Source organism: Mytilus galloprovincialis, chromosome 7 (assembly GCF_965363235.1).
Source record: "Mytilus galloprovincialis chromosome 7, xbMytGall1.hap1.1, whole genome shotgun sequence".
NCBI lineage: Eukaryota > Metazoa > Mollusca > Bivalvia > Mytilida > Mytilidae > Mytilus > Mytilus galloprovincialis.
Genome location: NC_134844.1, coordinates 5502810 through 5526051, shown reverse-complemented (window position 1 = coordinate 5526051; position 23242 = coordinate 5502810). Strand labels below are relative to the sequence as shown.

The 23242-nt window shown below is 32.1% G+C and overlaps 1 protein-coding gene across 2 annotated transcripts in view; it reads right to left on the bottom strand.

The window, feature by feature from the left end:
• Positions 1 to 634: 634 nt before the first annotated feature.
• The window catches only part of LOC143082178 (uncharacterized), a 33629-nt gene continuing 11021 nt past the window's right edge, over positions 635 to 23242 (bottom strand). The window contains exons 8-23 of one of the 2 annotated variants that reach the window (XM_076257747.1): positions 20397 to 20442; positions 19831 to 19942; positions 19283 to 19491; positions 18612 to 18702; positions 18080 to 18207; positions 16553 to 16684; positions 15573 to 15730; positions 10000 to 13941; positions 9398 to 9511; positions 8907 to 9032; positions 8412 to 8563; positions 7899 to 8078; positions 6848 to 7042; positions 6278 to 6325; positions 5751 to 5867; positions 635 to 4728 (exon numbers count right to left, since the gene is read on the bottom strand). In XM_076257747.1, the coding sequence (XP_076113862.1) occupies positions 4647 to 4728; positions 5751 to 5867; positions 6278 to 6325; positions 6848 to 7042; positions 7899 to 8078; positions 8412 to 8563; positions 8907 to 9032; positions 9398 to 9511; positions 10000 to 13941; positions 15573 to 15730; positions 16553 to 16684; positions 18080 to 18207; positions 18612 to 18702; positions 19283 to 19491; positions 19831 to 19942; positions 20397 to 20442 (5832 nt within the window). In that variant the 3' untranslated portion in view covers positions 635 to 4646. The remainder of the gene's footprint in view (positions 4729 to 5750; positions 5868 to 6277; positions 6326 to 6847; positions 7043 to 7898; positions 8079 to 8411; positions 8564 to 8906; positions 9033 to 9397; positions 9512 to 9999; positions 13942 to 15572; positions 15731 to 16552; positions 16685 to 18079; positions 18208 to 18611; positions 18703 to 19282; positions 19492 to 19830; positions 19943 to 20396; positions 20443 to 23242) is intronic. The other variant, XM_076257748.1, reaches the window with a different exon arrangement.

The following is a 23242-nucleotide window of genomic DNA, read 5'->3' as shown; positions in this document are numbered from 1 at the left end:
CAACACTGATCATTCATTTTTATACCCCATTTATGGGCATTATGTTTTCTGGTCTGTCTGTCCATCTTCAGGTTAAAGTTTTTGGTCAAGGTAGTTTTTGATGAAGTTAAAGTCCAATCAACTTGACACTTAGTACATGTGTTCCCTATGATATGATCTTTCTAATTTTAATGGCAAATTAGAGATTTCCCCCATTTTCACGGTCAACTGAACATAGAAAATGATAGTGCGGATGGGGCATCTGTTTACTGGGGACACATTCTTGTTTTAAACTAAAAAGAAAGGAATAATGTTACACTTCTGTCTCAGGTAAGGATTAAGGTTGGCACCTGTTAAAATGTTTAAACCTGCTGCATTTTAATGTGTGTTGTTCGGTGGTTGTAGTTTGTTTGTATGATTTATAGGTGTTTCTCAATTTTTATATAGATTAGGCTGCTGGTTTTCCTTTTTTACACTGGTAAATTTGGGGATCTTTATAGCTTGCTGTTCGGTGTAAGCCAAGGCTCTGTGTTGAAGGCTGTACTTTGCCCTATATTTGTCATCTTTTTATACATTGTGACATGGATGGAAAGTTGTTAAATTGGAACTCGTACCACATCTTCCTTTTTATATAACAAGAAGGGAATAATACAAATACTAGTGAAATATTTTATTTTCAAAGGAAGACAATCTATTAATGACCATCACAAAAGATATCACAGACAAGACACCAGACTAGACTGGCCTACACTAAAAAAATAGTAACATTCACTCTGATCACAAACAAACTTGGATTACACTAAAAAAATAGTTACATTTACTCTGATCACAAGCAAACTTAGTTTACACTAAAAAATAGTAACATTCACTCTGATCACAAACAGACTTAGTTTACACTAAAAAATAGTAACATTCACTCTGATCACAAACAGACTTAGTTTACACTAAAAAATAGTAACATTCACTCTTATCACAAACAGACTTAGTTTACACTAAAAAATAGTAACATTCACTCTGATCACAAACAGACTTAGTTTACACTAAAAAATAGTAACATTCACTCTGATCACAAACAGACTGGGTTTACACTAAAAAATAGTAACATTCACTCTGATCACAAACAGACTGGGTTTACACTAAAAAATAGTAACATTCACTCTGATCACAAACAGACTGGGTTTACGCTAAAAAATAAGATACATTTAGTCTGTATTAATCACAAACAGGCTCCTAAAACATTTCAGTTAAATTGACAACTTTGAAGTAAAATTTCAGTGATAAATCCAAGCCTGGGAAGCACAAAAAGTAAAAACATGTACTCTGTTTGTATGGGGTGAGATTATACCAATAAACATGGGTCTACTCTATATGTCAGTAAATAACTCTGAGACTAATTTAATGGTAGACCTAACTGTGATTTTACTGTATGAATAGTATTTACAAGGTTATCTTAAGACTTAACAGATTCTGTGTCCAACCTTTGCTTACAATAATCTGACAATGCTCTGTTCTACATTATTGTTCCTCTGGTTATATGTCGTAGATAAGGCTGAAATATCATTGGCTGATTTAAGAATATCCAGAGAGACAAGGAAGTAGAATGGCATGTTTTCAGAACCAGGTAAAAAACGCATGGACACAGAACCATTATTGCATTCAGATTAATACTTTTCAGATTCTAATAAAATATACTGATTTTCATAGAAAACTATTCAAATTAAAATTTCCCAGTAAATACATCAAAAATTAAAATATTATTGAGTACAATTGTAAAGTGTAAAATTCGGACAAATAAAACTTCAAATTGAATAATAAAATTCTGTTTCTTAAAGTTTGCTACTATGGATCTGTTATTGAATTAATCAAATAAACTAAAACAACTTCAGACATAGAATACAGCTTTCATACATGAAACATATCACTTCTATTCATCATGTTATAATATACATAAAATAAATAATACAAAATTTTAGCACTACTCTAATAATGAATTGCATTTGACAGAAATGTAAAATTTGAGTCTAAATGATAGGCATGTAGAAAACAAAAATTGTATGACTTCAGTGTTCACAACACTTGTGTCTTGAATATCCTCATTTAAATATTTGATTTCTCAAATTCAATAATCTCTCTTTAAAAATACATAAATCAACTTCTTTCACTTGGAAATTCCAATAAAGTTAAATCCTATATACAAATAATCTAAACACATCAACACACAAACACACAATAAATGCAGGTATCACATAAACAGTGTAAATAATAAATGCCAGATAAAGTCATGAATTATCTTAAGCAATAGACAGAGTACATTTTCACATGGCTGAAACTTGTGTCTTGATTTGCATTGACATTGCTAATATCTAACTTAAGCACAAACTAGAGTCTTACTTAAGCACAAACTAGAGTCTAACTTAAGCACAAACTAGAGTTTTGAGTGGGCTTATCACATCTATACAACATATAAACACATATATAGTGAGGTTAGTTGTCAATGGATACCATTTATAATAACAAGCTGTCACAATACCTTGTAAGCACAGCATGAAGTAAATATTTAACATAAAGGATAACATCACTTGACATGTCAATATTCTCAAAATGCAAGCCACAATTTAAATTAAACAGCAAAGATTACCACAGGAGGTTTATGGGGACTATTCATTTATCAATACACATAGTTGGATTTCTCTTCAATGAAAAAATAAACTAATGTTACAGAACTTGTACACCAAGACATGTAAATAATGCCATGACTTTATATTGCATCTCAAATGTTTATCTGCACTAATTGATGGTGACATTATGGATGGTGATGTGATCAAATCAATGGTGACAGTTGATGTCTCATGCAACACTTACAAACATGACATGGTTTGTGACTACTGTCACAGTAAGTATATGTAATGGTTTATGAATCATACGTTATGGTTTATTACAGTGAGGACTGACATAGTATGTTAGATATGTCATGGTTTAAGACAGTGCATACTGAAATTGTATGGTGTATAAGTTTATGATATTAGATACTGACATAGTATGACAAATATTTTCTGGCTTTATAACCATGTATAATGAAATTGTATGTTGTACAAATAAGGATTCATGACACTAAGCACTGACACAGTATGTCATATATGTTGAAAAGATAGCAATTTGGTTCAAAATGTAGATATTCAAAAATCTCAATAACTGATATCAAATACTATAAAAATGAACATCTAAAAATATATAAATTAATATCATATAAAATTACAAAAAAAACTTTTTGAATTACAGTTCTTGGTGGATTTAATTAAAATAAGTTTAAATCTTAATTTTTGATAAAACACATGCAATCACTATTCATTTACACTTGATATCTTTATGACAAACTTATAAACTGGTTATTAGCTCAACCTTCTAATGTTCATGATCTACATTTAGATGAAACATCAAAAGTAAGGTGATAAACACATTATTGCTTGAACACATTCATAAATGACTAATTTCATCACCTGATATTAAATAAACTTATGGCAGAATTAACCCTCTATTTAGTCATACAAAACTTTGGTCATTTTTATAATGTTGGAGAGTAATCAATTAAATTTAAGTTCTTTAACTGTTGTTCTTTCATGCAGACCTTGAAAGCTATGGTCTGTAATGATCTTTAATAGTAATACATAGGTTTAGACATTTTTAATCACAATGCCTTTAGTTCAGGTTTTTAATATTGGTCCCTAAATATTCACCACCTTTAATAATGGTCTTTCAATGATATCTCTGTAATAGTGGTCCCTCAATTTTACATTTTTTTATTATGGTCTCTCAATGTTATCTCTATAATATTGGTCCCTCAATTTCATATCTTTAATTATAGTCCCTTAATTTTACCTCTTTAGTTATGGTCCCTTAATGTTAACGATCTTTCATAATAGTCCATTGACGCTAGCACCTTGAAACATAAGTCCTTCTTTAAACATGGTCCAAATTTGTTACTTCTTTTTACATACATTGTACCTTTCAGCATTACCTATGTCTATGATTGTGGTCCCATAAGTCCTTAAATGCTACACATTGGTCTATTATTATTAATGTTTACCAATTATATCTATTTTATAAATCTTAACATTATGAAACCAAGACTTATTACAAATGGTAATGTAAAGTGGTCACTTCCATATTTTATGTAATAGCTTGAAGCCATCGAAAAGTTATATTTTTTCAAAGATTTTCAGATGTTTGTAGACTATTCTTATAATGAAAATATCTTATGAGTAGATTTGAAACTCAGGATTAATTCATTCATCTTTCTTGATGTAAACAAATAATTTCTTTTCCAATGCAATAATCTGCATATTGGTACATGTATCAATCATTCTTCAAAGAAGATTTACTGCAAGGTCAAACTTGTGGTGTAATAATTCTGTCATTTTAAGTCTTTATCTTTACTGATACTATTCTTTACTTATAGAATGTCTTAGACAATGTCATATATCCTTTAGGACACTAGGTTTCCTCATTTCATTGATGAATATCTTCTACGACTAGGTACATGTTGTGTACTAATTCTATAATCTGATTGGTCTGTAGATTTTTTATTTCATGGTAGAATTCCTGTTTAGTATAAGAACATGTATACCAGGATTTATTCCTCTTTAGTATAAGAACATGTATACCAGGATTTATTTCTTATTTGAGTGTCTCCTTCGTATAAGAAATTCATGATGCAATAATTGAGTAGCTGATAATCTCTTACTTTGGTCCCTGAAAAAAACAACAAGAAAATTTATAAAACTCAACCAATTGAAGTTCAATATCTCTGAGAAAATAAACATGGCACTGTAAAAAAAAAACTAATTGTGATAACTGTGTTTGTGATGCTATTCAGGGGTTAGTTGTCAAATCTTCATGGAAATTCATGGCAAATTTTCCATTTCAGTATCAACTTTATTTCTAAGTATACAATGAATTCAAGGCTAGACAAAATGATAACATCTTTTACATTAATTTTCTCTGGAATACCCTTTGATGCTAAATTTTTTAAGTACAGCCATTCCATCAAATTAAAAATTGAAAATGTACACATAATGTACACATTATTATGTATTGAATATGATGTCAGGTCTTTTGTCTGGCAAGGGAACTAGTTGCAAAATATTTAACTTTAGTACAGAACTGATGAAGTAATTGTTCAGCTATACTTTTCTTATCTCTTTCAATCTACACTGCTTCCTTTTCTTTCTTAATACATTGGTTTAGACTTATATATATATAATAAAAGAGGATGTGTTATAAAGAGGCATAACTCAAGAACAGTAAGAGTGACAGCATCTTTTGTGAATTTTCTATTTATGATAGGGTATAACACACAAATGGTGAAAATGATGGCACCCATACTCAAACTTGATATGTGGTTTGTGGTAATAAGCATTGTGTATAAGTTTCAGAACTTTGGTTGGGGAAAAGAAAAGTTAGAGAGTGGAAATAACAAATTCAGCAATTTTTCTATTTACAAAGGTCATAACGGTGAAAGTGACACCACCCAAATTTTATTTGATCTGTGTGTAGTGTTAATGATCATTGGAAATAAGTTTTAGAACATTAAGTTGAGGCTAACTAAAAGGTACAGAATGAAAACCAATTTAGGGACATACGAACAGAACTTGAGAAGGCAAGGGCATAAAATATCTAGGGATGAAAAACTAGTTTGCCCCTACCAATTCATATACTCCTACAACATACCCCTACCCCATTCACACATTCCTACTACCAAACAAAGTCTGTACCTGGTAAGACAACTGTTGACAAAATCTCTGGCCTCTAGTGTGAACCTTTCTGGCAACTCTGGCACAGGTCTGTCACAACCAATGGCAAAAATGGCTGCCATAGGGTTCATATCAGACCTGTAATACACATTTATTGTTCTATTAATACTGTCATAATCTGTTATAATTATATAGATTCCACACCTATTATATTATATATAAGTACTCGGACAGTATATAATAGTTGTCCCATTGGTATTCAACCAAGTCTCCTTATCTTATATTATATATAAGTACTCGGACAGTAGATTTAATTATATGACTAATAGTTGTGGTATTGGTATTCAACCACGTCTCCTTATCATATATTATATATAAGTACTCGGACAGTAGATTTAGTTATATGACTGTTATTAAACATGACATAAATATTTAATTCAGTTTTACGAGGACAACTTGTTTTTACTATATGAGCCACATCAGTGGCGCTAGAACCACTTGAATGGATAAATCTATTATCAAGTAGTAATCATTAGTATATAACTCACCATGGAGGTTTCCTTGTTGCCATTTCAAATACAGTACAACCAACACTCCTGAAAATAAAAAAATAAACATCATTTAAATTTTATTTCAACTGGTCTTTTTCCATTTTAGCATTACCGCGATTTGTATTTGTCTAGTGACAGTGTCTCATAAATATGGTTTATCATCAGAAAGGTAAAATACCAAACTTTGAAGAAGAGAGTTGAAAGATACCAAAGGGGCATGCAAACTAACTTGTTAAAAATAAACTGACAAACAACATTACACAGAACAAATAACTATAGAGTGATCAACATCAAGCTGAAATGTTAGTTCAACTATAACTTGTTATACCTTACATACTGTCAAACAGTCTAATTTAATTGTTGCTATGAAATGTTTCTATTTCAAAAACAAACCAGTTTGCAGTGTTTTATTTCTTCATTTTTTCTTTCTTTTCTTCTTTATAGGTCATATTTATTTGAAGGATTTTTGTGGGAATCTGGTCTCAACTGTGAAATAATTAAATCAATGTGAATATAAACTGCTTGCCACACTTCACATACAAAGCTTTAATATGTAATTCAACTTACCATATATCTGATTTCTTCCCATGTCCAGTTTCATTGACCACCTCTGGAGCCATCCAGTACGGTGTACCCTTCATGGACTTGAGTATTTGTGACTGTCCCATACTTAGATTTATACACAAACGTTTGGCACACCCAAAGTCTATCAATTTTATAATCCCATTTGGCATCAACATCACGTTTCCTCCCTTTATATCTCTGGAAAAAAACACCATATATATAATAAAAGAAATTGTAAATACTAAACCAAACCAAAATGATAAACAATAAATAATCTTACTTTGAGTAAAATATGTAGGATTGTTTGGAAACTTTCAGTAATAGGCAAACTGTACTTTTACAAATTGTGACTTGGATGGAGAGTTATCTCATTGGCACTCATTCCACATCATCTTATATCTTTATACCTTGATTTTGATAAGTAAGCTAGGTATTTTGTTTGTACTTTTGTTTTTTAGGACAGAAATTTCCAATAATTTTTTTAAATCTAACAATCAAAAATTAATTTGCCAAATGAAAATTTCCTCTTACAATTTTAAGTTACAGCTTAGGATTTCAGAAGCTGTTTTCCCTTAGCCCAAACATTTTTTACTATAACTGAGTCATCTACAAACCTGTGAATGACATCATTAGAATGGAGGTATTCCACACCCTCTAGAATCTACAAACCTGTGAATGACATCATTATAATGGAGGTATTCCACACCCTCTAGAATCTACAAACCTGTGAATGACATCATTAGAATGGAGGTATTCCACACCCTCTAGAATCTACAAACCAGTGTATGACATCATTAGAATGGAGGTATTCCACACCCTCTAGAATCTACAAACCTATGAATGACATCATTAGAATGGAGGTATTCTACACCCTCTAGAATCTACAAACCTGTGAATGCCATCATTAGAATGGAGGTATTCCACACCCTCTAGAATCTACAAACCTGTGAATGACATCATTCGAATGGAGGTACTCCACACTCTCTAGAATCTACAAACCTGTGAATGACATCATTAGAATGGAGGTATTCTACACCCTCTAGAATCTACAAACCTATGAATGACATCATTAGAATGGAGGTATTCTACGCCCTCTAGAATCTGTTTGGTATATTTTCTGAACACAGCTTCGTCTAAAGCACCAAATCTGGCCAATATACTGGCTATAGAACCTCCAGGAACAAACTGCATGAATATAGCGACAATGTTTTCTTCTAGGCTAGTTCCAAGGTATCTGAAATTAAATTATTTTTCTTAAAACTAAAACTTGTTTTGCTTTGAAAAAAGATAACAGAATAACTTATTAGTTGAAAAACAAAGTCAGTTGAATAATAGTTTTTTTATGTTAATTTCTGGTTTAGATATGCCATGATTAAGCCACTATAAGCAAGAAATATTTCCCTTTTGTTGCCATGTTGGATGTTAAAGTGCACAAATTCCTTCCTTAATCAGCCCAATTCAAATTGTCTTTTAAAAGTTCCCTCAAAGGTTCTAATTCAGAAACCACAGAAAAAGAGAAAGGGAATGAACACAAATTACTAGATTCCTTTGATGTTGTGACACTTACCCTACAATATTTTTATGATTAAGTGTTTTGAGAAGTTCCACCTCTTCTTGAACCTTTTCATATTCTCTCTTTGCCTTGTCATTGTCCATTGTATTCAATTCTATCTGTTTCACAGCTATCAACTGTCCCTCATTGGTCAATCCACACCATACCTAAATATATACATTTATTTGAATGAAATTTTGAACATCAATGAAATGTCAATGCTTAAAGTTAATATTCACCAAATTTCAATATTTTTTAAACTATGTATAAGTATATGATACATAAATTGATTAAACTAGTTGTAACTACAATTTTAGTAGTTATATTTAGTAAAGTTAACAGATGCTCTTCTGCTCTTAAACTATCAGAAATTACCTTTACATCCTAATTAATATGGATCTATTTTTATCATTAGAGTTATGCCCCTTAGTATCGTAAAAAGATATAAATTCAAGAGATCTACCATAAATAAAGAGCTTCCTTTCTTTTAAATACATAATTTGTACTTACCGTTCCAAATGCCCCTTTGCCTAGAACATTGCCTTTTTTCCACTGTATTGTTTCCTCTGTCTGGGAGAACACTGTACAAGCACTGCCAGATCTACTGTCAGAACTTGATAAATGGCTGACAATTGTCTGGAAATTAGGAAAATCATTCAAATCAAAAGACTTCCAACAATTGAGAACAGTATTATTGGCATAACAGTACCATTAAAAATGGTTTATATGGGTTTTTTTTATAATAAGTAAACATAAATATTTAAACCTAACATGACAAAAATAGTTATTACCCCAAAAAGGTGCTTCATTAATGAAATAGCAAAATTTTACACCCGCGTAAAAATAACCCGCTTTACAGTATATTGGCTGTGCCTCTAGTTTTTGCTAACTACTGTTAATTCAGAAATGTATAGATTAGATGCATTTTGTTTTTAAGTGTTGTTGGGTTGCTGTCTCATTAACATATACCCAAATCTCCTTTTATTAACAACAGATCCTACCTCATTATCAGGTATCAGTAGGTCTTCCTCTTCAAAGTCCCCTCCAGCAATAGGTATCACAGGTAATTCTACCTGTATACTAGGTTCTACTGACTGCCGGATGAAAGATTTCTGCTGTAAATGTAAAATAGAAACAGGCATGATTGATTGATTTTTGCTTGATTAATGTCCAGTGGCAAATGTTTCATGCAAGTTCAGAGCGAGACATATTAGTGTACCTGTATATTGGATTCTTCTGATTGACTAAAAAATAGATCCTCAATAGAATAATTACCTCTTTTGAAAGCTAAAAATGTTCACTACCCTTATTGATAAAAGTTATTATATAAGTACTCTGAAATAGTTATGTACCTCCAGTATAACTATTATGAAAGGATTGTATTCATATAATGGGTTTTATAAAGCTAAACCTATAAACCTTGGTTTTACAATGTCAATAGCTGAGGTCAAATACAAAATAAAATTACGAATGCATATAAGTGTTAACAACTTGCAGATCAGTAATCTATGCCAAATTCAGTTATAGAAATTAATAATGTACATGGAAAATGCTAATTAAACATTGCACTTAGATTTATAGTGAAAGAAATACATCAAATTACCTTATGTGAACCACTCTTTAGATTATGAGAACTACTCTTTACAACCCTGCTATCCTCCAATCTTGTCGAGCTCTTAGCAACTCTCCCTTCCTCAGCTCGTGGGGTCATCTTTTCCTTCTTAATCTCAGTGAATTTACCAGCTGATTTCACTTTAGATGGGGTTCCTGGTCGAACTGATACCCTAACAGCAGATGTGGGTACAGATGCACTAATCTCAGGTTTTTTCACATCTTTCCTGGTCTCTCGTTTGTTATCACCAACATACATTTCCATCTTTTTAAAACTATTAAGAATTTTTTTCATTGTTTCTTTAGTTTCTAAATCAACACTCTGATTTAGATGAGGTTGACTACTACTACCAGATAACATGGGTTTCCTAAGATTATTTTCACCTTTATTTGCTCTAGGGGTAAATGACTCGGCAAGTCTATTTTTCTCATCTTGGTCAAACATTCGATTTCCTCTAGGCGTAAAAGACTCAGCAAGTCTACCTGCATGAAATGGTGAGTTATCTGCCTCAGCTGTCATTCTCAATAACAACTGACGATCAGCTGGAGTAATTGTGTCCGTACGATTAGACATTCTAAATGATCCAGTAGATCTGATAGACGATGTTGACCTGTAGGTATTGTTATTCAAAATTTCTTCAATAACTGTGTCAATATTATTTTCATCTTCAGGTTGGTCACTTTTACTTTCAGAAAACTTTCTTTCTCTCCTAGAACTAATGTTTCCCTTTGCATCTAGCAGACATTCTTCAGATGACTCTCTCTCATTAATAAATTCTTCATTCATTATTTTGACTTCACTACTTTTCCCTACATCATTGATTGCCTCCCTTGATTTTCTTTTCTCAGATTCATTGATGGCTTCACTTGACCTTCTAAGGTCACTAGAACTTTGACGTGACAGTCTACCTTTCGAGTTTCCAGACTCATTTCTAGAATTTAACCTTAACGCACTATTATTTTTGTCTTTCACTGAAGTATTACTAGAACTCCGACTTGCAGGATTGTGTCCCCTTTTCTCAGATGATGGAGTTCTTTCAATGCGTCTACTCCCACTATTTTTACCAGAAGGAGGGTGAGAATTTGTTTGTTTAGGACTTGAATTTAGGGTATTCCCTAATGCAATATCAGTTGCACTGTTTCTTACCATATTCTCTGCACTATTTCTCACATTGCAAACATTATTTACCCCATTCTCTAAACTCTTATTGTTATTTCTGTCTGAATTAAGTCCTAGTAACTGATTAAGTGCTTCTTCTTTCACTTTATGATCAAAATTTTTTATAGCCTCTGCAGTTTTAAGAACATGAGTGGATTTTATCGACGGAGATTCTGGAATAGGAGTTAATTTTCCCAGTAAGATTTGTCTATGCAATGCAGCTGTCTGCTCGTCAACTTCAGGCGAATTGGCGTAATCTAGATCATAATTTACATCCTGAGGTATAACTGCCAAACTTTTAATTGCTTGATCAAAATTCATTTCTGAGCCAGCTTCTTGATTCAAGTTTTTCAAGAAATTTTCTATATCAAATGCTGATGGCAATGAATTCTGTGTTACATCCAGGTTCATTGGTGGGTAGCCGTCATTATCTAATACTGGAATATTTTCGTTTCTCTGTTGCTGTCGTTGTTTAACTTCAAGGAACCTAGGAGAATGTGCAGACAATTCAGCAAGGTTTGAAGTTTCGATATGTAATGGACGATAATGTCGTGGTGTTGGCATGTCAAGGTCATCGCTGTCTGATGACTCTGATGAATCTGACCCAATTCTTTGTACAGCAGCAACATCAGATTTATCATAACAGGAAGTGGCTACATGCCAACCTATCCCAGAAATCAAAGCAATATCAGATTGTTCCGACTGTTTTGTAAGTACAGTATCAGTTGCAGATTTTTTCCTCCTTTTTCCAGATTTAATTCTTCTTTTTGTTTTTCCACTTTTTGGTCGATTATTTCCATCATCAGAATTTTTACCTTCTTTATTTTTCAAAACTTTTCGTTTGCCTCCAGTTCGACTGGATGTAGCTGAGCCAGGTTTTCCATCTTTCCCTGCCTTCCTTGCACTCTTCCCTCTACTTCTAATTGAAGTCTGTGTTTTAGATCTCTCTATACCTGGCTTTTGTACAACAAATCCATACTCTGTGGCAGAAACAGCTGTCGGCTTATCAAACTGTTCAAAAGGATTAACAATAATAGGTGTAGCTACGGGCTCTAATGGATTTATGAAAACACCTTGAGTCCTTTTTGACCTTGGAGTATCAGACGGTAATATTTCTACTAATGGTGGTTTGCCAGCACTAGCAGGTTTATATTTTAAATTAGCAGGTTCTTCCTCTTCAATTTTAGCTTTTATATTTGAGTCACTTCCTGATTTCGTAACATTAGAATTTGATTGAGATTTGAGATTTCCCAATTTGTCATTGTGTGATTCCTGAATGGTAGACATTGATGCTGATTTAATGATCAGAGGTGAAGATGAGATTTTGGCAGATAAATTGTTTTGTTGTGATGGCGAGTTCTTTCTGCTTGTGGCTGGTGAAGACACTTTTGTGACAGATTTGGAGACAGCAGTATTAGAATGAGATATATTCTTGGATGAGTTAGCACCATTTATCTTTCCAACAGCCGGAGGGGGAGGACGTTTTGGCGGGTTATTTTCTGGTTTAGTATTTGTTACTTTATTTCCAGACAGAGTTGATGTGTTTGATGTATTTTGAGTAACTTTGTCTTTAACACTATTTTTAGTATTTGAGTTGTTTTTACTACCTTCATCCGTAGTCATAGAAACAGAATTATTGGTAATATCTGTGTACACAATCTTTGCCGACCCTGACCCTGTACGTAAAAACTCTGACGGGATCGCAGGCGTTTGCTTATTCTCTGTTGTCACTAATGGACCTGAATCAACGGATTTACTCACTGATGAGTTTTTCTGTTTAGATTTTCCAGAATTTGGCACAACAACACTTTTAGCAACATTTATCATTTGTTTTATACTATTTGTTAAAGATGAATTTTTGGCAGAGTTCTTTCTTTCAGCACCAGGATCCTGTTCATTTTGCCCAGCAGATTTTTGTCTCTTAACTTCATCACGAACATTAGATATAAGTTTATTAGAAACCACTTGCATTGGTTTGGAGCTACCTGGCTTTGAACCAAGTTTAACAATGGCGTTTGAAGAAACTGTTGTAGATATAGTATTACTTTTGATGGCAGATTTATCTTCATCATTTTCTAATCTACCAGAATTAGATGTTCTCAAACTTTGCACAGTTCTTTGTCTCTGACCTTGAAAGTCTACATGACCTTGTGCACTTTTAGACTGACTTGATTGTTTAACACTAGTTTTACTTTCTTTTGAAACACTTGCTGAACTCTGACCCTGAGATTTCTCCTGATTTTGTGAATTACTATTTCCCGTAGTTTCTTTCCTTGCTGAATTTATTTCACTGTTTAACAAATTGTTTGAATGTACTATTACTTTATCACTATTTACAGCTTGTCCAACAGGTGGCGTATCATATCTTGTCTTTAAAACATCTAAATTCTTCTTTGATGTACTTTCCGTTACTCTGTTATTATTGGGTCGAAGTTGAAACTTTTTACCGTCTTTCGGAAAACTTCTTATATTTTTCTTTAAATCTTGCTGTTTTTGAGGAACAGGTTTTAAATTATTGACTTTTTTATATGGTTGTCCATTATTCTCTTTTGAAGAGTCACTACTGCGACTAGAAATGGATCCATAGTTAGATTCCTCACTTCCAGAGGACTGCAAGATCAACAGTTCTTTTAGATCTTTGGGTCGACTATCTTCCAAAACAAAGTCTTCCTTGTACTTTGTTTTAGCCCTCAGTAAAGTAAGGGTACTACTAAATGCTTGTTTAATTTCTCCTCCTAAATTAGGGTGGTCTTCATCAGAACGAGGAGAAGTTTCCTTAAAGAAGAAAGTGTTATAATAAATTACATTTTACAAAAGTTCTATATAAATCACAAAAATTCTAATTGACAAATAATACTAAGCTGATGCCTATTTCGCCAAGCGTATTTGCTCCATAGTTCTCATGTCATGGCTTAGTGACTTTTGAGCAGTAACTTAAGATTAAACACTGTACTGTATAAATAAACAAAGCAATGCCATTCCTTAATCATTATTTCAGATTAAAGTTGTCTTTATTTGTCCATAATTCTAGGTAGAACAGATATACTGTAAATTCAGAAATTATTGCAAGGTTTTTATCATTGTGAAAAATGCAACAGAGTTGTAAACGCAATAATTAAAACTCGCATTTTGAAATATTTTATATGAAGTAAACAGGATTTTTCTCAAAATGTGTAAAAATTAAAATCGCATTTAAGTCTAAAATGACAAAATCTCAATAATAAATGCAAGTAATAATTTCTGAATTTACAGTATTCAATTGCAATACTTTCTGAAACTTATTTTCTTGGTTTTCTTGAGAAGTTCTGTTTTACTCATCATTTTGTAATTAACTGCTTAATATGGACATGGACATGATATAAAAATGTTTACCACAATCCACTATGCTGTGTGAAGTCATTAAGGCATAAACGAGGCCTAACATTTGGTTAAATACATATATCAAGACAGTGACTATAGGGTTTTGATTATAACGTGTGTAATCCTTTCCTCAGCAAGACCAAAACTCATACTGATATTCAATGAAAACAACCATGATACCTTGACTTCTCACCTAGGATCAAGTCCATTGCCAAAAGGTATAACAATAATACTTAACTCTCTAGGTAAATTCAAAAAGACGATAGTAAATAATTACTGACATAAGGAGACTTTATTTCAACCAAAAAACTGCCATATTATTTATTGACTTTGTACTGCCATTTTCCATTCCAAATGTTAGTGTAAACCTTGTTTTATTTAAGGAATGACTGTAATATATTTTCTGTCTAACTGAATAACGCGCGTAGCGGGTTATTTAACAGTGTGGACCACATTTTTTATGTTATTTCGAATAGACAGAAAAAATATTACAGTCATTTCTTATACTTTAATTCTAAATTCCATTTTAAACCGTAGAAAACTATGAAAAAACTTTGATGACGTCACGGTCACATGACTAAATTATGTCTATGGGCTCATAACAAAATAACGTCAGCCAATCAGAAGACGTGTATTAGTTTTTCAATATATAAGTCGTACTATGTATCTGAGCAGAAAACAAAAAACATAGACGTATTCAGAATTTTTATTAATGAATACACCAAGAGAGTAGATACCAATATTAATGGACATAAGACAATAAGTCCAATGTTGCTTTCAATTAAAAGAAACATAATCAATGAATAATTTTTATATTGTTAATATAGAGTTTTGTAAACAAAATGTATGTCAATTAATTTAATCAGCTGATTATTCCCTGGGTAGTCAGTGGATTGTAACAGGGTACGTCAAGAGAAGCTTGGAATCTTGATGGTTTATGTAACAAGCAATATTTGATGAATAAAATTATTATGTAGTTAAAAAAAAAAAAAAATCAGAAGACGTGTTACATCCAAAATTAAATTATTGTCAGTTAAATAAATTACCTTTGATGAATCAGTATCATCTCTGTTGATAGTCTTAGACTCTAGACAACTGTTCTCATTTGTACATGTAGGTGTAGGGGGCAGCACTTTAGACGATGTAGGACACACTGGTGCTCCCTGGACTGGTGTTTGGCATTTGTTTACTAAACCCATTCTCTCTGGAAACAAAGATTTATTCCTTGTATGGATGTAATATTCTTTTAAAAGCTGACAATAACAGATAAAACAGTTTTACATACATAAATCACATATAACTCTTTATCTGTCAAAAACTGGGGGTTTTTCTTTTACAGTTGTTTCAATTAATGCTACATTATGAATAAATATGAATTATGAAAGCCTTTCTGTCTTACAGCAAATTTTGTTTTTTTAATAACAATAAATATGAAGACACATTGAATTATCATAGATATAACAAAAAAATCAAATAACAGAATGTTTTGAAAACATCATTTTTTGTGAAAGTCAACCAGCAGTTCTGTGTAGTTTTCATACTAATCTAGCAGATATATCCTATACAATCATAATAACCATTAATTGTTTTCTATTTCTATCTTATTTGAAAGTTTTCAAAGTATTCAAGTCAACATATATTTTTTTTGTTTTTAAAAACTACATCTACATCGCTGGATTAACTATTAAAAAAAATATATATTTAAATTTTGAGTTATCTCCCATATTCATTTATTTTGATTGATGTATTGACTTGCTTACTTAACTACCAGTGGAAAATTTTAAAATTAGAATTAAAAATATAAAATGATTAAAAACAACATTAATGAAAAAAACTTAGTTAATCTACACTTTGTAAAATGAGAAGCAAAGGAATCTCCAATTCCAAAGGAAGAGAAAGACAGGAATTGTTCATATTTTATTTTTTAAATGCATTCTTAAATTAATTAATGCATACAATTTTTATTGAAACTTGTATTTGTTATGATTACTTCAACTCGTGTGTTAATGTTAGATGAAACATTTACCCAAATCCAGAACAACAGCGTGTGTGTTAGATTTATGTTTGTTATCTTCTCTTGTTTGTGCAGGTTTTACTCGTATTAAATACGGAGATGATGTGAAGTCATCACTACGACTCAATGGATGTGACACACGTCCTACAAACAAAATGAGGTTACTAATAAGGACAATGATGTGATCAAATTATGATTAAAAAACATAATGACAAATATGTTAGTTATATTAATACTGACACATATAAAACCAACTACACAAGCAATAAAAATATGATTGGTATATCTATAGTATGAGCTTATTAAATCGATATATCAATTTCCTATTCAACTCATAATACTTTCTTCACTTGTATGGAAAATTGCTTTACCCCCCCAAAAAAAGAACATTTTTTTTATTCAAAAGAACAATTTAATATCAAACATTACATTTTACAGTTTGGAACATTTTTTATTGGAACAGAAATGTTTCAATTTTTAGATTGATTTAAAGGGCAATAACTTTCATGGCTGAAAAATGTTGTTCTCATTTTAGCAAATAACTTCAATACATAAAGGGTTCTACCAAGTGTTTCCACTGTGACTTCTTATGTCTTTGTGATGGGGAAGTAGTGACTGATTAAAAACTAAGTCCATTTTATCAGTAAAAATGTGGAAAAAAAGTCAGACAAAAGTATTATTTTGGGCAAGTTTCTGTTTAATTTTCTATTTTTATTTTTAAAAGGAAAAACTTTACCCAAGACTGATTTTAATTGTTGGTGGCAAAAAAAATGTCAATTTATCAAATAAGTACAGGATTAAAAATCAAAACATTGCTTTTGATGCTGTCTTTCATCATTCCTAAAGATGCATATTTTCAAGTTTATAAAATCCCATAAAAGTGTTATTAAATGGTTTCTAATCATTCCAAATTAAGTAGACATAATGTTTGCATACGAGAGATAAGATATACTATAATAATATGAATGAGTAATCTAGCATGATAATATCAGATATATTGGTATGATAATAATACAAATAATTATCTATTACTAAATAAAATTACTAAGGATTAATTTGTAGATAATTCAGCTTTGTGTTTAAAAATAAATATGAAAATTAAGTAATCTATGTATGATAATAAGAGATTCTTGCATTGTATTTGAGAAGTCATAAGGATTTTTCTAGTCAAAATTGACTTTTTCCAGCATTCAATAAATGAGATAGTAAGGCTTTTAAATCAAATCCAAAAGTTCTCAAATACAATATGTCATCTCAAAAGCTACTAGTATAAAGCCAGGAATTATCTATTCTTATTTTCTATCTCTGAATAACTGTGAAATGTTTTCTGCAGCTCATTCTATATCCTTTTTCTTTGATCAAACAATATACCATAGGTTTTCCCTTTTTAAAAATTTTGATGTCACCCAATCAGAATTGACCTTACAAACAAAACTGTATTATATTATAACTTAAACAGCAATTTTACTGATTAAAAATTCTGCTACCATTAGTAAACATAAAGTTGACACTTCTAAGTACAGGAGATGAACACTTTACCTTTCTGAGCCATGATAGGATCACATGATGCAGCTACATGGCCGACCTTCATAGAGGTTGCAGTGTCTGATCCGGATCTTTTGTGTTTTTTCTTTGACAAACTTGGAGATGGTGATACAGGGGTTAATCTGTGGAATAAATATGATTCCAAACAATACAAATATAACAAACAGTTCAGTGTGTGTGCCTTTGGTTTTTTTATTCAAGTTGTTTCCCTTTTAATCATGGTGAGACCTATCCCTATTCTTTTTTAGACGAAACGCGCATCTGGCGTATATATAAAATTTAGTCCTGGTATCTATGATGAGTTTATTTACTATACCATATGTGAATATCGTTCTCTCATTCAAAAAATGTTGTCATTTGTTTTTTGTTTTGTTTAATTTTCTTGTTTTGGTATCAATTTCATTTGTGAAAACAGCCAACTGTTAAAAACCTAAAACAAATGACTTGATTCCAAACTGTAAACTTCCAAATTAACAATTTATGTTTTTGTTTACCTATATATGTACAACCATCCCATATGACATACCTAGAATTCTGTAGACAGTTATCCAAGTCTTCTGTTGGAGTATTTACACCACTGTCTTTGTTGAACCGGGAACCAGGTGATGGGTGGGTTACTAAAGAAAAGAGAATCAACAAAACATACTTTAGCTAATTTTTTAATTTAACAACATTTTACTTTTTTATTTTGTGTGTAATTTAGTGACTTTAATAAAATATTTATGGGTTGCTGTTAGTGCTATTTCTGTTGAATAAGTAAAATTTCTGAAGTCTGAAATCAGTTTGTTAGTTAGTGAGCTGAATTAACTCATCAATGAACTCCTTCAAAAATAACTTTTTTTTTTAAGTAACTTTTTTTATAAGTATTGAAAAATACAATGGTGATTGTTTGTAAAGAGTTGGTTGTTAATGGTTTAGTGTTGTCAATTGTACTGTTCAATATATTTGTTTATACTGTGGACTTATTTATTTTCATGGTGTATTAGTTTTCAGGGATTGACCAAAAATTGCATATTCTTGGATATTTGATTTTGGTGGATTTGTCAATCTCTGCATACAAATAATATAGAAAATTTGTAATTGTTGAACATTTGATTTCGTGGTTCACCTATGGCCACAAAACCCATGAAAATTGGTATACAACGGATAATAATAAATTCGCAGTATTCTTATTCTAGATATGTATTGCAAACTTACATAATTTATTACTATTATTTCTGTTTCGACTGAGTCTGCCCTCATCAAATGATTTTCTAAATCGGCCATTTCTGTTAAATGCTGGTGACTCTCTCCCACCATTGCTGAGCCTGTCGGGACTAACTGATGGGTGTCGCTCTTTGCTGTTAACTCGAGGTAAAGGTGATGGTTTACGTCCTCTGACAACACCAAGACGACGTGGTCCTTCTCTATAAAATTATAGAAATTGTCAATTAAACCATAACTTGTGTTCTAAATCTTTACTAATTTTACTAAATTTTGTTTTGCAATAATGGTTTCAATCCATTTAAAAAAAAAAATTTTGATAGATTTTATTATTCACAATGAAATCTGCCAAAGAAAATGATAACTTTTAAAAAAAATAGTTAAAAATTAGAAGAAACACTTTAGTATGTTTGTTAAATCAGATTTGAGAAAGTTAAAGTGGGTGTCTGGGTGGTGTGATTGTTTTTGGATTAAATAATCTACCACTGATGGCTCATGAAATTAATAAAAAATTAAATAATTACAGTATTTCACACACTTACTTGGCATATGGGGATGGACTGAATCGTCCAGATTCTATATCTTTATTCATCAAAGCCTCGGCTCGACTGGCTTTCTCCTTCAAACTTAAATGTCTTGATACAGGTTGACCACCTGAAAGTATAAAGAAATCCTTATTAAAAAAAAAGATTTCACAACAATATGAATAAAAGACATGTGAGGTATGCAAAATTATGAGGCAATTAACCACTGATAATGTAAGAACACTTAATCATTTTATTAAGACACATAGGAAGGTTGTCCTGAGTGGCCATCATTCAGAGAACATGCAAATCCAGGGTGAGTTGTTTTTTTTAAAGTTGAGTGAACCCTTACTCTAGAAATGAATTCACTCAATATTCATAGCCTCTTCTATTGTTCTGTTTAATCACTATGACAGACTGAGAGGAGATTGTTCATTGTTGAAGTTTGGCCTCTTGTTGTTTATATCCACTTCGTTTGGTCTGTGGCGGATAGTTGTCTCATTTGCCATAATCTTTTTATTTTTATATTAATAATTTTAAAACGAAATGATTTGCATGAAGCATAATAGCATAATAATACTCACGATGAGGTGTGCTCTGCATGTTTGCAAATGGATTGGAGGGATAACCCTGTAACGGAAAGAAATCATAAAACTTAGTAAAATAAACATAATCAAAGCGCTGTAAGCGTTGAAGGCAGTTAACCAAAAACCAAGGCAACCGTAATTATGAAAACTGTGGCAATGTTGCCTCAACATTAAACATTCATATATAGTACATTCATGTTTATCTAATGATTTATTTATTAAGGCAAATAATTTATATGTTATCAAGGTTTCAAAAGCAATGCATATATCAATGTATATTTTTTATGGTGAGTCTGCAGTGGTACAAGTTCCCAATGATTGCAGTTGTTCTACTTGGTAGTTAACCTTGGTTTTATTTGACTGCTAGAAGTTCAATTTGACGTAGTATGAATATGTTATAGTATGAATGGACTGGTTTCCCTGGAAAGAAAACTGAGTTTGTGTTCTATAGTACAAAAGTTATGAGACACGAATCAGACAAATGTTCACTACAACAGGGATCAAAGATGAGGTCTGACTGACTTGCCCATAGTAAATGTAAATGATTTGTTATTTTGTCCCATACATATGAATATATATAATTTAGGGGTGGGGATCTCAACGGTTTTCAAGTTCTCAAACAGGTGGGGGTAGGCAGAGGATTTAGGGGGCAGGGGGTCCGCCCCCCCCCTTTTGAGAAAAAATTTGGTTGCTTATATAGGGAATCACTGGAGCGGGCCCCTCTAAGGTCAGTCAGTGGGCCCCACTTATGAAAATTTCTGGATCCGCCACTGGGGGTAAGGTGACCCTAGGGACTTCCCCTACATTTCATTTTATTTGTTATATTGTCCCATACATGAATATATATGGTTTAGGGTAGGGGATCTCATTGGTTTCCAAGTTCTCAAACAGGAAGGGTAGGGTGACCCAAGGAACTCCCCCTATATTTCATTTAATTAGTTATATTGATCCATACATGAATATATATTGTTTTGGTGTGGGGATCTCGACCGTTTCCAAGTTCTCAAACAGGAGGGTTGGGATGACCACAGGGACTTCCCTTATATTTCATTTGATTTGTTATATTGTCCCATACACGAGTATATATGGTTTAGGGGTAAGGATCTTGACCATTTCCAAGTTCTCAAACAGGAGGGTGAACAGTGACCTCAGGGACTCCCCTATCTTTCATCTGATTTGTTATATTGTCCCATACATGAATATATATGGTTTAGGGATGGGGATCTCAACCATTTTTAAATTCAAAAACAGGAGGGGTGGGGTGACCCCTAGCGACTCTTCCTATATTTCATTTGATTTTTCATATTGTCACAAACATGAATATATATGGTTAAGGGGTGTGGATCTCGACCGTTTCCAAGTTCTCAAACAGGAAGGGGTGGGGTAACTCCAGGGACTCCCCTATATTTCATTTTTTATTTATTATATTGTCCTATACTTGAATATATGCAGGGGCGGATTCAGACGGGGGAGGGTTGCGGGATTGCACCCCCTTAAATTTGCAAAGCATGGGTTGTTCTCAGCTTAATAAAGAAAATTCCCATAATTTTACCTCAATTTTTTTTTAGCCTCGCTCTGCTCGGCGAAAATTTAAGTTTGCGCCCCTCCTAACCTAAAATCCTGGATATGCCCCTCATATGGTTTAGGGGTGGGGAGCTCGACCGTTTCCAAGTTATCAAACAGGAGGGGGTAGAGTGGCCCAAAGAATGCCACCTATATATCATATGATTTACTTACATTAAGGTATATATAATATAGTTGCATTATTTGTGAAAATAAAGAATGAAATTTTCAGCTACTTAAATTGACCCTTCAAAATTGAGAAAAAACAAATAACCCCTCGAAATTGCAGTAATATGTTTACACTTTAAAAGCATCTCACATGCATTATCACCATTTATCATTTATAAAGAAAATTTAGACTGTGACCATGAACATGTATATTGTTAGATATACTGTTCCCAGCTGTCACGTTGTATTGGATTTTTAAATTAAAATTTATCAAAAAGTAATTTTTAGTTTCTGAATAAAATATTTTTTCTGCTTTTTCTTTCTTTTATATATATCTTTTGGTTTACAATACTAGTGTTTATATTCATTTACCATGCATAGATGTATTTTTTCACCTGCTTGGATTTATTTTGTAAATGATCGTCAAACCCGGAATTACCCTTATCCGCTTCCGGAATCGGATCCGATTTAGTAAAATTTTGTCTTCACGGCCGCCATTGTTATGTGTTTACAATGTTGTTTTTGTCAATCAGATACGATTTTACTCGAATTTATACAATATTTGTCGGCGATTTTCTGTGTAAAGCTAGCGGTTGAACAAAATGAACATCGCCGTCATGAATAATAATGATAAAAATAAGTTTTTAGCTCGTTTAATTGGAGACTTTGGTGAACATGGTGAAAAGGTTTGCAAAGTAATTTCTTATTTTCTTTCAAATGAAATTCCGCTTGCAAAAGTGGAAGGTCTCGGACCACCGCTAATTTGTACACCTGCCTCCAAATTGAAAAGCTACGAAAATTTCTTTTTCTAATTTGAAATTGCCGCCAACAGCATGAACAGTTGAATTATATAAGACTACTGACGTAGTTGTACTACGTATTGATGACAAACAATATTCCTACGACTTTTGTCATTTGGGAAATCTAAACTGCTTGTCTTCAGAGATTTTCGGCGATTAAATATTTCATACAATTGTTCTTTGACATCTTAGCTAAAAGCACAAGTCATAATGAACTACACAAGGATTTTTAATAAGCACTACTTTCTATGTGTAACTTTAAAACTTTTGGATAAATCGACGATCATTTAAGGTTTTTCTGGTCATTTTTTT